General features: G+C 37.8%; 1 protein-coding gene across 1 annotated transcript in view; it reads right to left on the bottom strand.

The window, feature by feature from the left end:
- Positions 1–18,414, bottom strand: part of LOC113038799 (whirlin-like) — a 76,508-nt gene continuing 58,094 nt past the window's right edge. The window contains exons 7-13 of the mRNA XM_026196470.1: positions 13,511–13,723; positions 12,455–12,667; positions 8,810–8,881; positions 6,722–7,247; positions 4,247–4,410; positions 3,513–3,635; positions 1–781 (exon numbers count right to left, since the gene is read on the bottom strand). Coding sequence (XP_026052255.1) covers positions 599–781; positions 3,513–3,635; positions 4,247–4,410; positions 6,722–7,247; positions 8,810–8,881; positions 12,455–12,667; positions 13,511–13,723 — 1,494 coding nt within the window. The 3' untranslated portion in view covers positions 1–598. The remainder of the gene's footprint in view (positions 782–3,512; positions 3,636–4,246; positions 4,411–6,721; positions 7,248–8,809; positions 8,882–12,454; positions 12,668–13,510; positions 13,724–18,414) is intronic.

The following is an 18,414-nucleotide window of genomic DNA, read 5'->3' as shown; positions in this document are numbered from 1 at the left end:
GTAATTACAAAAAAAAGAAAAAAAACCCCCTGCAAAACAGCACAAACAGCAAGCAAAAACTGAAACCGGCTGACGAGTTTAAAAAAGGCAGATGACAGATGTTTCAGCAGTTCTGCTCAGAGAATTCTGTAGTGAGAAGCACTTCAGTTCGAATCTCTATGGAGTTAATCACTATTTGCTATAATCAGTAGTTATGTGCACCTCTTAAACTTTAAATATATCATTTAAACACATTTGATCCATTTTTACATATTTCTTATAAAATAGCTATGACTTTTAAAAAACAACGATTTCCATGAGAACACAACACACATCCAAGCTCGACGGAGAGTCTCTTGTGATATTGCAGTCAGAGAGAAACTCAAAGAATAAGCCAACTGAAAAGATGTCCCATCTTCTTAAACAAACATAACAGACTGAACTTTTGCTCTATCCTGGCATTTGTTGTTGGAAAGGTCAATGCAGGGTTGGTCCACACAGTTTCAAAACATCACAGAGGAGAATGAGCTGAACCATGTAATAGGATTCTGGAGGTTAATCATGGCAAGACATGTCATGGTGCGTCCCAGTGTCCCAGCATCATGGTACTCGCACGGTCCTATAGAGCCACATTGAACTCTGTGATCAAGAAGTCAATGTAGTCCTTCTCTTTGGTTTTAAAGGCCTCCGCGATGAGACGTGCGGCTTCCCGATGTTCCTTTCCTCTGAGAGACACTCCATTCACCTCTAGGATTACCTGACCCACCTTCAGCTGTCCACAGTTATGAGCCGAACCGCCTCTCTGTGGGAAAGAGAATGAGAGATAGTTGAAGACCGGGTGTGAAGATAAGACCGGCTACATTCATATAGAAGCAGAATATGCTTGTCAGTCCATTTTTGGTGCTGAATACAGGTACACAGGTTGGTGGATTTCTCTTGGAGTAGAAAGTCATATTCCCTCTGGGTAAAAATGTAATTTAGATTGAATATATTCCATTTGTTTGTGCATTTTCAACTGGGAAATCAAAGAAGGAAAAGCAAATTTGAAAATTAAAATACAATCAATTCATCCTCTGAGTGATCCCAGGTGGAGAACTGATCAATAGTTTACAAAAAACCCAGGTGAAATCACATTAGAGAGATCTGGGACATTGTCTGAATCTGAAATGAAGTTGTTCATTTAGTGAGCTGATGTTTCTAAAAACGCTGAAGTGTACACTGTATAAATAAAAACGCAACATTTTACAATAAGGTTCCCTTTTTTGACATCTGCTAATTAACATTAACAAAGATGAATAAATACTGTATCAAATGTATTGCTCACTGTTAATGTTAGTTAATGCATTAAATATAGTTACCAAATGGAACATTACTAGTATTACCATAAACACTACTTAATAAATACTATATATAAATAATGCTAAAGTAACAATGAAAGGGCTATTTCAGCCAAAAATTAAAATTCTGTCATCATTTATTCACCCAGATGTTTCAACCTGTATGACTTTCTTTCTGCTGTGGAACGCAGAAGATATTTTATAGAATGTTGTGGTGTAAACAGCACTGGGCTCATTTCATGGACTCACAAAAAAAGTAATTTTACAAAATGTCTTCTGTGTTCCACAAGAGAAAGAAAATCATACGTTTGGAATTACATGAGGATGAGTAAACGATGAGAGGATTTTCATTTTTGGGTGAACTGTCCCTTTAAGTGAAAATGCCAGCTCATTCAAATAATCCAGCAGCGGTTTCTGTGAACACTTGATAACACCAAAGAAACGTGTGTCGTCTGTGCAGTCAGAATTTCTGTACATCCGTAACCGTGTCTACAGACAATTCTGAACTGTAAACAACATGGTACCTTTGTTTCTCAGGACAAAATAAAAACTGAAAAGCCATAAGAACCTACCTGGTATTTACGTAAATCCAACCAATCAGATTACAGATTTGAACACTAGAAAAGCAACTGTCTTTTTTTTGTGTGTGCAATATTCATTTGACAGTCCACATCATACATTTTTTGTAATCGGTTTTATTTGTGCATTTTTGGGGGATAGGGTCCCTCAGCTTTCAAAATCCCAGTTTAACCCTTTTGATCCTTGGCTTTAAACAACTGATCATACATGAGTCTGCTTTATTGAATGACAGCACTTATGCAAGAGGAAGTAGTAAACTAATAGAGGGTGAAATGCAAGAGTCACCCACTTAGATCTCACCAGCACCTCATCTTCTTTCATTCACCACCTAAAAATGATGGAAACAAAAGAGCTCCACATTATCTAATCTACAGTCGCTTTTGTTGTTGGATTTTCATTATGACGCTGATGAACCGACTGCAGCCGGGGAATTAAAACCCACTCATGCCTGTCCATTTCTCTCCTCCCCAGACGCACTTTCTACGTCTCTCAATCGCTTTCATTTACTTCCTTTCTTCTAGCTTACTTTCACTGTCTCTTAGATTCTTATTTTTGCTCTCCTGTTCTTCTGCTCCCTTCTCTCAATCTTTTATTAATAAGCTGCTGATTTGATGCTAAATCAATGGTAATCAGCGGCACTGTAATTTCAGATTCGTCTTTCACAGCCGAAGCCGTCCCCTTCTTAAAATGCACATTATTTCCCCTCCAGCACAGTCACACGTAAAAACATAGAAAACCTTTCACATATAAACTCGCTCTACAAATTGCACACCGAGCCAGCAGTGTTCCCACAAGCCTGTTCAACAGAGTGCTTGAGATTTTAAGTACTAGAAAAGACAGAACCAGGAATAATGCATTGCCACAATGGCTTCAAACATCAACACCTGCTTTCTGCGCTACAGCTGCCCACAACTCCTGCGCTCATTATTTAATTCAGCAAAGCTGGTGGTGCTCTTATAGACCTATATATATAAGGGAGCTTAGGATAGGGACTCATTCTGTGTCTGTCATTGTCTCAGGCTGCACACATCTGCTTTAGACCTGACAGAGGGTTTTGAAATTGTATAATCATCTGTAAAACCTGGCAGTTGCCCAATACGAAGAACCACAGGGTACTATTGTGATTCATACTCAGGTTCAGAATTGCTAGATGAACTACAACAGGAGAAAATTTTTGAGTTGGAAAGGTTTTATTTTTTACAGTGTATATATATATAATATTAATGTTATTATAGAATAAAAATAGATATAAACAAAATAAATAAAAATATATTTCTTTATTTTTTTATATTTTATAGAATAATACAAATATAAAATGCATATTCCTGTACATATATATGTATTGTATATTTGTATATGTGTATTTGTAAATATATTTTTATTAAATATTACTATTATTATAATTGTAAAAATAGAAATGTAAACAAAATATATTTAAAAAGAAAATATAAAAATATACATATTTATTATTATTACTTTTATATAATTATTTTAATTTTATGTAAAATAACCCTGTCAGAGGTGGAAAGTCCAGGTTAAGAAAAACAAACAAACAAAAAACATTTACTTTCTACCTCTGAACCCTGTATTTAACAGAACCCTGTACGGGCTACTCACCTGTATGGTCACAATGCGTGGGAGGGGCTGACGTGTGTTTGCCCCGCCTTCTATTGCGATGCCCAGAGTACTGGTGCTTTTCGCCACTCTCACTAGAGTGGACATGGGCTCCAACAGACCCGGCTGCAAGGTAGATTTACAGACAGATTAGAGACAGGATGGAAAAAGAAAGACAGGAGAGTAGCAAATCAAAGAGAGGGAGAGAGAATGAAAAGGAACAGAGATAGGAAGCAAAGACACATTTGGCTTTGATGATGCAAACTGCTTTGAGTCTGACGGCCTAAAATTGGGCCACAGGAAGTGGCTAACCCCCAACCACAGTGTCCTCAGATAGCACTATGAGTTCACTCTGCGAGAACAACAACACAGCTCATGCGTATAAGAAAGCCAGGAAGCAAATAGCTAAAGGACGGCCAAAAGGAAGACAGACGTGTCTTGACTCAGCACACTGAGATTGGTTTTTCAGAGAGCTGTTGGATCAGTGATATGAGATGAGATGGATGAGTCAACAAAGAAAGAACAGAAAAACTGAAGGAAATGTATGTACCAAAAGAAGAAAAGTGAAAATTAATTGTTAAAAGTCAAGCACGCTCAGTCCCAGGGAGGGGGAGGAAACAAAATTATGCGACTGCACTCTTCTGTCAACACTCCTTAACTCTCATTTACACTTTTAACACTGACTCTCTGTCACTGTTATTAACACATCCCCCTCTCTCTCTTTCTCTCGGTCTCACCGGTTTGGCAGATGTTTCTTCTCCTCCGTGCCCATCCCGTGGGGCTCTGGTGCGGGCGGGACGTGGGCTGCTATCCTTACTGAGACGTCCAGATTCGGCAATGTCTACACCGCTGTCCTCACTAAGTGTCTGTCCACTGTCTGACAGCTGGGATAATGTCCCTCCTACAAGAAGACGGTGACAGTAAGTGCATTCAGATGCAATTAGAATCGAGTGTAGAGGGGTTTTGTTTAGTCAAGCTACAGTTTTTCTAAGAATACTTGACAACACGTAATGAAATATTTAAAGTATTAAATACACATTGTGTGTCAGCTCTGTCTTTCAGAGCATGTGAACAGCGCCAAGGCCTGGTTAACTTATACATGTCTTACTTAGCAAATACTAGATTTAATTCTGGAACACACCGCTTTTGCTCGATTTGCCCTATTTATTGTCTGGATGGTCAGCGCTAGTTACCAAAAGTCACTGCCAGCAAACAGTTTTTTGGTCAGGCTTAATTTATAATTGTATTTTCTCTAGGTAATCATTTCATCCCATCAGAGGATATGAAACATGTTTACTATGTTGAGCTGATTCAAAAACACATACTCTTACCCAACTATGCCTCCGGTATATCGGTATTTATAATGTTTCTAAAACAGTATGCAAAAAGCATCCTGATGTCCCAATAATTCTTGCGAGATTCTGAAGTGTTCATTTAATTTATCCCATCCACATTACCGCTCTGACGCAGTCACTTTAGTCAATGCTTGTGTCAATGCCACGCTGCTTCACTAAAGATACACGCCTACATCTCCTTTGATTAAAAATAATGGCTATTGCGGTGGCTGCAATATATGTAAACCTACCGACTTGTCGCGAGAGGAAAAAGTTTAAATGCTTTAAAAGACATAATATTTCTAAACACAGATAGACAAGTTAGGGTTAGACAGTTGAAGTAATACATTTACATAGGCATTGCATAATCTGCAGATTAACAATTTTAACAACCATAAAAATTCCTTGGTTTTTAAGAACCAAATGTTATAAACTTTTTAATGTGGTAATTTTGGTAAATTCAGGTATTATGCTATCTTGTGGATTATATGTAAACATCTGTCATATAAAATATCTTATTCAGACCAGGGGCCCGTTCTTCGTACGTTAGCTGGATTTGATTGTTGACGATCTGGCCTGATCTTGGATCGTTTGGTTCTTCGAAGCTCATCCCGGAGCTGCTGTCATAGCAACAGGTCCATAAGCTTAAACCTGCTCAGGAGCAGCTTATTTCATGTAAACAGGATTAGATCGCTTCTTTTCAACCAGAACTGATACTCAAAATATGTCTGCTACCACCGCTACTTTATTATAATAGTATCGTACTGATCCAGGGACAATAATTTAAAATAATAATCATTAAAAAAATGATTTAAAAATTATATAAAAATGCTGAGTTGTCCATAACAGCCTACTAGACAGCCAGTTTTACTCACTGAAATATTTATTTGTCATAAAATTATTACTTCATAATTGTATTAGAGTCTTACACACATGCTATACATGCTATGCTATAATAGAGTCGTGCATTATTTTGAGTGATGACTGCTATTTTAAGAGTGGCTTGATGGAAAGCAGGAGATGCAGATAACATGATATTGACCCTTAAGAAACTTTCATTAATGCTGTCACGTAACAAATCTTTACAAATATAATATAAAATGAAATGAACAGATAATTTCTACATTGAAATATAAATGTAAAGACTGCACAACTATTATAAATTGCGAATCTAAATAATTGGGAATCATGAAAAAAATTCTAATAAAATAAAAACATGTATCTATTATCTGTTTCATGTATCTATTATAACATTTATGTCGTTTTGTTTACTTGGCTGTTTCCCTATAAAAGTCCAGAAATTTGTCAAGTTTTTCGTCGGGTGTCGTTTTAAATCATATGATGTCATTACATTGCCGTCTTGCCACCAGCCAATCGCTGCACTGCTGATCATGGTTTCGAGTATCGATACATATCCCCTTTTAAGCCAAAACATGAATGCGCAATTATCTCAGATAACTCAATCCAACGATACTAATCATACACAACAGGTGTGTTTGAAGAACCCAATTAGCCCGATCATGATTAGCACGATGATATCATCTTGGATGTGTCATTTGATCTCGGGTGTAATAAGCAACGTACGAAGAACAGGCCCCAGCATTAAAATGTACTATCTTATTATTATTTATTGTTTTTAGTATCTTATTTTGTTAAAACATTACACAGAAAAACACAAACAAAAAAAGGAAGTAAAATGATCGAATTTTAATATCTGGCTGAACGAATTCTTTCAAAATGAACATTTTTCCTTTTGAGCACTGAGGATAATTGATTTTTAGCCATTAAATTACCAGACTGGATAGAAATCGACAGCTGGTTAATGAAACATGAAATATCTGCAGCTGCTCACAATGCATCAGATCTGGCCAGTCTCACCTCGCGCCTGTGGCAGCGGCCGAACCTCGTTCACATCAGGCTCAGCGTTAGGCCTATGCACCTCTACCATGACAAAATGCTGATTGGATCCTGGGGAAGAAGGGGCGGGCTTATCTGGGCATGGAGGCGGAGGAGGCGGCGGCGGCGGCGGTGGCCCAGGTGGTGCAGGTACATTAGGGGCGGGTGGAGGAATCAGAGATGAGGATTGGACAGCAGGCTTTAACTTACTAGGGGACTGGACCCGGGGGAATGGTCCAATAGGAAGCTGACTCACTATTGAGAGCTGAGGTGCTGGGACGTCTATCTTGAAGATATTAGGAGGAGATGTGTGAGGTTTGGGCGCTTTTGAGTGTTTTGGTTCTTTGGTCTGGGAACGAGTAGGGGCAGTGAAGTACAAGCCAGATTGGGAGGAGCTAGAAGAGGGACGTTTGCTAAGCGTGGCTTTTCGACTGGGCCGGCGCTGAAGCCCTGGGGGAGGAGGAGGTTTAAAGGAAGGAGGGGGATCTGAGGTGGAATGAACCTCATCCTAGGGTGAAAGAGGAGAGCGTTAGCCATATTTCAGGTTATATTTCAAAGGAGATCACAGTCTTCACAGCTTATAATGCACCATACACACCCATACATTAAAACATGTGACAAGTACCCACAAATCACTGCTTTGAGGACAAGAAGAATTCAGACCAAATGGAAAACAAACAAACAAACAAACAAAAAAAAAAAAAGAACCACGGAAATGAACAAACTTAGGCTGGATGAGCAGAAGCCAGATGAATGAGGTGTCAGTGCCATCAGAAAGCAATCAAACCGAATTGCGAGTCATCTGCATGTGCTTTTTTTCATCTGGGTCTGGAAATTCACTGGAAACTTTACTTTCACATCATCCAGACTTGCGCCTGTGGAAGCGCCTGATAGAGCTGTGCTGATGCTTGATGGGGTTTCATCAGATTACCAACAGAAAACTTTCTGAGAAAAACCCCAATCTTCCTTTGCCATCTTTCTCACAACGGGCAGCCGTCAGCGAAAGTGTCATCATCTTGTCTATTTCTCTCTTTCACTCTTTCCGTCAAACAACCATCAGCTGTCTGAGTAGCCGAGCCTTTACAACCGTTTGAGATAGAGCTGGGCGGCATGACAGTATAAAATATGTCAACAGAAGAGATTTTATATACTGTTGTACTGTAGATATATTCTCACCAATGTGCAGGACTGCTCTGTGTACGGTATCTTCACATGACAGTGACAAGATACACGGAGTAAATAAAGATTAGGACTGAAGGATTAATCCATCTGGGACATATGAGGAACGGTTTAGCAACATCAGCATGCTGCATTAATACACAATGTGTGGTCAAAAGTGTGTATTGTTAGTTTTGTATGTTAGTAACATTAGTAATGTTAGTTTTGAAAGTCTTCTGTTTTAAAATCACATATCTGTTCATAATCTGTTATTGTGCTGAGGCCAGATTTATCATTTGTCTATTAGGAATCTCATCTTTTGGTTTTCATCAGTGGTATTATTAACTAAAACTACTAAAAATATTTTGGTCAATTGAAAAAAAAAAAGAAGTTGGAATAAATTAAATTAAATATTAGGTGAAAAATAAAGCTGAAACCAAAACATAACCAAAAAAAAAACAAAAACAAAAAAACTAACACTAGAATTTATAAATTCACAAAAAGAATTAGTACAATACTTAATGTATTAATATAATATCTCATTAAAATAAACATTGAAATAAACATTAAATTGATCTCATTAGATTATATCCTTTTATCATATACCATTTGCTAGATTAAAATGAAAAACTACAAATGAAATATATTGTTATTTTGATACAGAAATCACATTTTCTGTGACATAACACTTTGTCATACCGCCTACCCCTATGTTGAGAGTTTTAAATTTCGGGGTTCATTCAAAAGCCATCATCACACCAGTCATAATCTGCCCCTGGTACTTTTGAAGATGTTCACTGCCAGTTCTCATAATGTCATAATTCCACACCTCAGCAGATTCCAGCGCTCCCCTTTCCCTCTCTGTTCCCCCTCTTTTATCTTTCCTGTTCCTCCTCAAACCGAAGGGCTTACCAGAGAGATGTCTGGCAGGGCACTGCTATGCTCCAGAGACTGTTCCCCGTTGTTCTCTGCAATGCCATCGTTCTGGGAGAGAGAAAAACAAAAGAGAAAACGAGAACAAGACACTGTGAAACAAATGAAAAACACAGCTGTGTGTTTATCCCCTAAACAAAAGTTCAATCCCAACTGCATTTTGTTGAGAGCCCATTTCACAGAGAGGCATCAAAACACAATTGCACTTACAGTCCTACATTTCAATCTCGCATCCAGGGTTCATTTTCTGTCCAACAGAGAGCAAGAGGAGCCCTGATTCGCGTGCTTGGGTGGAATAAGAGGGAGGTGATGTTGTGACGTTGACGGCTGATTGTATTCAGAGCTGTGGTCCCCCTCATTAAAACTCCCCTCCACCAAAACAAAAGCCTCATCAATTCACTTTATTTATGTGCTCACCACTTGTGGACTCATTTGTTTTATGTGTTTTGGCTGTCATTTCTGTAATAATTGTACTTTTTGCTGTATAATTGTACAGTTTAGAATTCACATATGCCACATTTATATTTCATGATGCACGTTAAACTGAATTCATGAACAAATGAGTCGGTTCCTTTAATGAAGAGTTACAAATGAGCTAGGAGTTATTTTAATGAACAGCTTCATTTATCAGATTGAATCAATCTAATGAATCCTTAACTGAGCTTTTAACACTTAAATTTTCCTGAACTTTCTCAGTAAAAATAATTTTCAGTGATAATTTTAATAATAATTTTATATAATTTTAATTTTAATAATAATTTTCAAGTATCAAAATTATGCAAGTTTTGTAACAGTTTCATAACCGTACATCTAAGTATATACGCTAACATAAAAAAAGTAAGTTTGTAGGATATATATATATATATATATATATATATATATATATATATATATATATATATATATATATTTAAAGGAATCTCACACATTAAGGCTCACCAATTTATTTGATCAAACCTATAAAAACAGTAATATTGTGAAATTCATTCACTCAACAAAAATTCATTAATATTAATATTAATAAAAAAATTCTCCAGTCTTTCAAATGCAAAAATTAGCCAATGACATTAAATATTTGGCTGGACACAATGTTCCGTTCCCTTCTTTCAAATTAAAACAGACAGAACAGCCGACTCAGAAAGACACTGCACTGTGCTGGCTCAGGTCCTCCACCTTCCCACAATCCCCTGCTGTGCTCCACTGGAGCATAAATCAGGATGCTCTCTGCGAGACGACTTCTTTTTTTTTTCGTCTGGGGGGTCTTATCTGTGGTGACAGCTCTGCATATGGCTGATGAGGTGCGGTACAAGGATGAGAGTCCCAGAGCGAACGCTTCGTCTGCGGAGCTCCGCGGGGCTGCAGTGTGGGCCGCCGCCGCTGCTTCTTGTAATTACCAGAGCCAGAGCTGGCAAGCTTACAACAACACCAATCCACAGAGGAGGGCCACGAACAAAGCTTGCATACAAATACGTTCACTCATTTCCAAAGTGCATGCACACACACACACACACACACACATATAGAGAGGTACATATATACAAACAAATGACCCATGGTGAAGGGACAGTGTCACAACAGACACATTTTTGATTTGCGTCATGCATGCATGTACTTATGTCAGAACACTACAACCCACAGATACACACAGACAGATATCAGACACGAGGGATCAACCCATGCAGAGAATGTAGACTGTGCTGTATAACTTACCTGTTTATGAGTGTGTTAAAAACAAACCCACATCATAGCAAGCTCATTCTAGTTTAACACGTGTGTTGGCTAGAGAGACACACCCAAACCGAATACCATAGTAACCACATCTACCACCAAAATATCACAGTTATAGTTACTGGTTATGGAAGCTAAAAAAAGATAATTGAGTTTTCATCTCACAATTCTGACTTTTTCGAGTTATAAAGTCAGAATAGCAATATGTAAAGTCAAAATTGTGAGTTATAAACTTTTTCTTTCAAGTCTGATTTTATATCGCGAAATTCTTACTTTTCTTCCCCCAAATGTGAGTTTATATACCACTATTATGACTTTTTTTCTCAGAATTGCGAAATGATTAACTTGCGATTGACTTTCATTCTGATTTATATCACATACTGTAATTCAGACCTTGTAACTAGCAATGGAAAAATATATGAATTGCATGATATGATTTTTGTTGCTACGCAGTTGCTGAGGTCCTCTGATTGTATTTTTTGTGTTGCTATGCAGTTGCTAAGGTCTTATGATTGTATTTTTTGTGTTGCTATGCCGTTGCTAAGGTGTTCTGCGTGGATTTGTTTTGTGTTTGTAGTTCTTAAGGCGCTCTAGTTGTTTGTATTGTTGCTATGCAGTTGCTAAGGTCCTCTGAATGTATTTTTTGTGTTGCTATGCAGTTGCTTAGGTGCTCTGGATTTGTTTGCGTTGCTATGGAGTTGCTAAGGTCTTGTGTTTGTATTTGTTTGTGTTACTTTGCAGTTGTTAAGGTCTTCTGATTTTATTGTTATTGTGTGTTGCTATGCAGTTGCTAATGTGTTTTGTGGATATTTAGTGTTGCTCTGTAGCTAGGCTTTTCTGATTGGATTTGTTCACATTGCTATGCAGTTTCCAGGGTGTTCTATGAGGGTTTTTAGTGTCACTATGCAGTTGCTAGGGTGTTCCGAGTGGACTTGTGTTGCTATGCAGTAGCTCGGGTGTTCTGGGTGATTGGTTACCATCCGAAAAGTTCCCCATCATAACTTTCTATGATATTCCAGTCCCTAGATATCATTCAAGTACCTCCTTCAATGTTAATAAAAGTGATTTTTTTCAGCCATTTTGTCGCTCGCTGGGCAAAAATCATAAATCTAATCGCTCTGAAAAGTAATAGCACACCTCTTCTCAATAATCTGCATCATTTGATGTATCATTCATATCAGCAGTAGAAATGGTGCGGGACAAACTGCGCTGAACATTAATACTGTACTTAAGGTCAGTAATGTATTTTATGGTAATATAGAGGGAACTATGGTTACTATGGTACATTTTGAAAAGGTAAGCGAGAGATTGTTTAACCTACCTCCATCAAATCTATCAGCCAGAGGAGTCTTTCCTGTTTTATTGAGAGGGATAGGGAATGCGGTGTTAAACTGTTCCTGCAATTTACACTGGGAGTCAGCAGGCTTAAAAATCTGTCAGCAAACTCTTCTCCATCTGTCACAGCAACATCACACCCCTGAGACGGCTACGAATCTAAACAGCTGTGCTTTCACAACGAGACGTGGATGAGCTGAGGTGAGACATGGCTGGACAGAGCGAGAAAGGAGGACAGACAGGTTTCGAGTGATGGACGTAAAAGCCTTCAACAGAAAGGACAAAAGCTGTTTCCCACAGCTCTTCATCTTTGTATCCCAGTAATCTGCACACACCTTCTTTGTGCCCAAATTGCCCACCAATTTTGTGAACGGCTTTTTATGTCACACACAATAACAATGCCATCCACTCATCCCACAGCAATACAGATGCACAGCCTTAAACACTTCCTGTCTGAAATTATAGATGCAGACACAATGGGTCGGATTCAATAATAATTGCACACAAGAGTTCAATAGAGATTCATCAAGTCATTTTGAATATATGGATGTTCTTTCTTACCCGTGCGGAGCTGAGGGTGGTGTTGGTCATGAAGCTGGCTGAGGAAGAGGCCAGTGTATCAGGGTACGAGACCATGGAGGAGGAGTCTTGAAACCCAGCTCCGCCACCCTGCCTCGCCTTCAGGGCCTCAATCTCTCGTCTCAAAACCAGGGCATCAAATCTCTCCACATCCTGAGGGGTCACGAGCCCCCTCACCTCTGATAGTAGAGAGAACTGCAAACACACACACACACACACACACACACATACAGAGACGTGAATGTGACCGGGCTCCTGTTGATTGTTTTACTCTCAGGGGCTTTAATATGTTTATAAATGGGAATGTATTTTAAGGTTATACTTGCTTTAAATCACCAGACATTGATGGCACAATATACTGAGGGCACTTTTGGATAATGTCAGAGTTATGTATATTATTACTAATAATTCATTCAGCTAGTAAACGTCTTTAATTAAAAAAAAAATATATAAAAAGTTTAGAGATGATAAGGGTTTTTAATCTTTTATAAACTAAAGTATGTTGTGAAATTATTGCAATTTAACAATTTTTTTTTCTGTTTTTAATATATATATATCTATATATATATATATATCTATATATATATATAGATATATATATATATAGATATATATAGACACACACACACACAGACAGGGTTCTTATTCTGATGAATAGAAAATTCAAAAGAACATCATATATTTAAAAAAGACATTTTTGTGACATTATAAAGTTTCTTTCACTTTTTGATGCATCCTTGATAAGTAAATGTAATAATTTGTGCAAAACAATAGTGTATCCTTAATAAATTTACTGTCATAAACCAGCATTATCATCATAAGAAAATAAATGAAATGACAAAGAATCAAAAAACTTGCACAGTTTTAAAAAATACCATATTAAATCTTAAAATAAAAAGAAAATCTTTTTTTATAATTACTATTTCTATATTACTATTTTTACTCCATTTTCAATTCTTTGTAACAATAAATATAAAAGTATAAATACTAAAGAAATACACTAGTGAGCAAAAACATTAGTAATTTAAATGCCTCCACCTTGGCATGTGTATTGAACAGCTCAAAGAGGGCCATGACCAGCTGCTCAACACCGATATGACCATCGCGGTACTCCTGGATGTAGTAGCCCATGGTCTGCCTCTCTGGTTCGGTCAGCAGATGTCTGGCCTGTTCCTCCAGCATGGCCCTGCTCTGATTCACCAAACTGGACAGAGTCACCTGAGATCCCGCCACACCTTTATAAAAGCCACCCTGAGGACAATAGTGAAAAGAAGAAACGCAAATATTTCAAGAGAAGAAATGCAATATTAATACTGATATTCAAACACCTGTGGCTCACTGAGCCTCAAAGCACACATTTGAAATCTTTCAACATCACTGGATAAGTCTCTGGTTCATTACTGATATTCTAACGCTCATCTCCATGGCGTTTCTTACCCTCCTCCCAATTTGCTCTCTCTCATGTTTCAGCCTCTCTCCTCGAGAGCAGCTTTTCCTTTAATTAGTCTCCTAACCAAAAAGCACTGCTCCAGAATCAACATGATCATTGATCAGTGTAATGCTCAGCCTAGAAATGACATGCTCTCCAAGATACCAAAACACTCCATCAAACCAATATGGAAAACTAGCTTGATAACTAACTTGCTTGCTACACACCGACCTATGAGATGGGCTTGATGTACACTTTAGATCGATCTGTGGTGTATCGCATGCCTTAAATTCATTTCATCTACTTATGTCTGCTTGAACAGCCTATTGAATGTTGTTGGGTGGAGATGCATGTTTGTCAGCGGTCTGGTTTGCAGGTGCAGTCGAGCAGCACTAGTGTCTATGTTATCAAAGCGTCAAAAGACACGAGGCTTTGAACTGAGCTCGATCAATACAGACAGAGACAGCGGTTGAGGTGAGTGAATGCTGAACGTGTCTGAACTATTCTTGCCCTTATTCTTTTCTTTCTCTTTAGAACAATGTGTGTTTTGTGTTTAAACGCTGCAAGTTAGATAAGCTCTATCGTACAGCACTCCCACAGGAACTAATGCATTTCCGTTGCATCAAATGACAGACCATTTATTTTCACAGTATTTCGAAGGAAATTTCCCTGACCGGTTTGACCCATGAGGCTAATGTCCTTTCCTGGACATTGAAGAATAACTGGTCGAGAAAGTTGCTGTTCTTGCAAACCCAAGCTAGAGACTAAAAGAACACAATTAAGAACAGAACCGGCACAGTGAACAAATACCTGGGAAATTATTGAATGTAATACAATACAATTTGTGTAAGTTCAGAAAAAAAACCCTAAAAAAATAAATGCCTAATACATTAATCTCACCAGGGCCAGAGTCCATAGACTATAATTTATGTCATCCATTTACTTTATTTCCACTTTCTTTTCTGTAAACCCAGTGATTTCACATAAATTCCCTTAGTTATAAACTTATGAAGTAGCTATGCTGTTGAACTGAAATTCATCCTCACCCAGAGAACAAACTGTTTCTGAAACACTGCTGAGGCCAACCACTGTAGCGAAGATTCATTATATATATATATATATATATATATATATATATATATATATATATATATATATATATATATATATATATATATATATATATATAAACACACACACACACACATAGATATATAAAGTTTGGGTCAGTAAGACTTTTTTTTACATAAATTTACACTATTTAGAAATGGTAGGATTTCTATATGTTTTAAAAGAATGCTTATCAAGGCCACATTTATTTAATCAAAAAGTAATATTGTGAAATATTATTACAATTTAAAAGAACTGTTTTCTGTTTGAGTATATTTAATTTATATCTGAATTTTTAGCAGCCATTACTCCAGTGCTTTAAAGGGACAATAAGTAACTTTTTAGGTATTTTATTATCTAAAATCAATATTTTTATTCATAAATATGCCCTCAATGGTGTTAAAATACCTAAGCCAATGTTTAAACTAACCCTTGTAAATGAAGAATTTATTATCTTTATATACATGGGACGGGTAGGTCGACGGAGGCTTCCATGTAGTTCCGCCATCTTGCAAAACTATAATAGCAGAGAGGGACAAAAAGTACTAAGCCAACGCGTTTCCACAGCGCGTTTTCGGTCAGAGCCAGAAACGCAGGTGCAGAGCAGTGAGAGGCGCTTGAAACTGCACCGGCAAGTTTAAAAGTCTGGATTGCATTCTTATTATGGACCATACATATGCCGCGCCACAGGAGAAGAAAACATCGTCGCCAAAACAGTCAAAAATAGAACGTAAAAGGAAACGTGACCGTAGATTACAGAAAACAAGAGTTAATGTCGGGGAAGCTTTTTCTAGGTGGAAAGAGCTAATGCTGGATAAAGATTTCAAAAGAGACGCTGAAGTGGCCAGTTTTCTTCTCGACAGGTAAGTCAGTGTTACAATCTATATTCTAATATTTTTTTTATATCTAACAATGCATATAATTCAGAAAATATAACGAATAAATTAGACATAACTACTAATTACAATATTTCATGTTTTCCACAGTCAGTAATTCATACTGTAACATTCGTTTGTTAGTTGTCATGTTGCAGTTTGTTTGAAATAACACACCTGTTCACCTGTGCTATTAGAAGACATCCTGTCAAAGCTTTTTGGTACATATCGCCTACCGTAGATGCAACGCGCATTTGAAAAAGCGAGGCGCTGGAGAGCAAAATTAGTTTGAATGCAAAATACAATTTCACCACTAGATGGGAGTAATTCCTACTTAGTGTCCCTTTAATGCTGAAAACTTCATTATTTTGTGTAAATTTATTACATTTTTGCTGAATTCCTTGATAAATAGAAAGTTCAAAAGAACAGTGTTTATTTGAAATAGATGTGTGTTAACAGAGTAAATTCTTCCTGTCACTTTTGATAAACCTAATGCATCCTTGCTGCACACAAGTATTTCTTCTTACTGACCTCCAAACCTTTGAACTGTACTATATATATATATATTGTATCTATAAGACTTTTTCAGATGAGAACACAAGCGTCTCTGTCTAGTTTGATGTTGAGAGGTTCAAAAGCCCTGCCCTGCACAGCACTCTGGGATATCAGCTCCACTGCTCTATTACAAAAAGCAAAGCTGGAGCAGAATCTCTCCAACAAAAGATGATCAATAAACTAGCAAGAAAAATGTGAGGTTATATAATTCCTTTAGAATGATAGCGGCCAAGATGGGATCGATCACGCGCCATCTGTAGCGTTACAACCTTTATGGTTACCCATTATGACATCACTCGACTGGCAGCCTCTTTAATCACAGGAACACATAATTGCTGATCAATATCATAACTTTAGGACAGCACAATCAGAACAAGTGTTTTGTCCGCCCGAACCGCGTTGTGAGACTGCAGCCGTGCTCCCACACATCACACCCCAGTGGATTTGAATAGGGCTTGAATGAGACAATTTATCCCTAGATTGAGCTTTATCTGAAAGAAACTTGAGATGACTCACCTCTAAAAAGAGTGGAAAGGAATTTTCTCTCAAATAAAATAGAATGCAAATGTAAAAATAATGAAATAAGGTGCCCTATAGGGGATATGCTTCTGGACTAAAAGAAGGCTCGTCCTTGGAAGAAGTTCAGCAAAGTGAAGGCCAGGAAAGCACAGAGTAGTTCATCCTGAAGTGGGACTGAATATTATAAAAAAATAATATAAAAATATAAATGAACCAACACAACCAAAATCAATCTGAGATGGATGGATGGATGAACTGATATAACAATAGATAGATAGCTAGATAGATGAAAACATGACTTTTAAAGTCTTTCTGTTCCATCAAAATGATGTGAAAACAAATTAATCTCACTCCTGCTGTCACATTAGCTCTAACTGCTAAAACATAAGGACACTCAGCAATAGATTAAATAATTAGATGATCAAGATCAGTGTCACCTTGGTTAGACGTTAATTAAAATGACAAATGTTTGTGTTCGGGAGCTGCTGTCGGTTACAGCTCTATCTGTCTCATTATCAGAGTTTTAATCTTACCGACGGCATGGGGAGAATGACTAAGCTCTTCAACATCTCGCCTCTCAGACAATATTACCATCCCGACTCGACTATGGCCCATGTCGAAATCGGAGCTTCATTTCCTCTCTCTTGAGCTACATTAAGTCCTGCGCTTCGAAGAGCACGTCTCTCCCAAAGCGGTGATAGATTTTTACACCTCTCTTTAGAACTGTGGCAGTGCCGAGCAGTCAATAGATGTCCTAAAGGCACACCGGAGATACACGCTCACAGATAAGCAAGCTTTCTTGTACACAGACCAAACCAAACATTAAAAAAGCAGCTTGTCAAACCATGTGTCAGCAGAGGTTCAAAAAAAAAAAAAAACAGTAGTGGTGTATGAATTATATGTCGCCTTTCGTCTTTAAGTGTATTAGGATTTGTCAGGGGAACCTCCAGTCCCATTTTCAGAAATGTTCAATATTTTTATGTTTTATTGTGCTTTGTTTACTGTGCTAATGCCATTGTGCTAGACCCCTGAGGGCCACCGTAGTTCTGGTCTTAAAAGGGCAATGTCAATTTGGAGAATTCACTTAGCTTCGAAATGAGGGCAGCTGAAATGGGTTTAAGCTGCAATGAGTTGGCACAGAAGGGGTTGGCGTCATACAACGCAAGCCTCGCTTAGGATCTAGGCAGTGGAAAAAAGCGCCTTACTCAGCGAAGACTCGACAAGGTCACACAGCGAGGAATTCTGACCTGCAAATAAGCAAAAAACTTCCCACAACTACAGGAAACTTCTGAGGCAGAGTAATTGTAATATTGCAGAAGTTCTCTTATGTGACTTGGACAGATCCCAGTTGTGACCCTACATTATGTAACTCTGTTTTCGTATTTTGTGAGCACTGCGAGTGTTAAACTAGGCAGAGAGCGTAAAATACAACCAGACGTGAACCCACTCTCAAA

The sequence above is a fragment of the Carassius auratus genome, chromosome 21 (assembly GCF_003368295.1).
Source record: "Carassius auratus strain Wakin chromosome 21, ASM336829v1, whole genome shotgun sequence".
Lineage (NCBI taxonomy): Eukaryota > Metazoa > Chordata > Actinopteri > Cypriniformes > Cyprinidae > Carassius > Carassius auratus.
The sequence above is the reverse complement of the archived record's forward strand: the minus strand, read 5'-3'. Positions and strand labels throughout refer to the sequence as shown.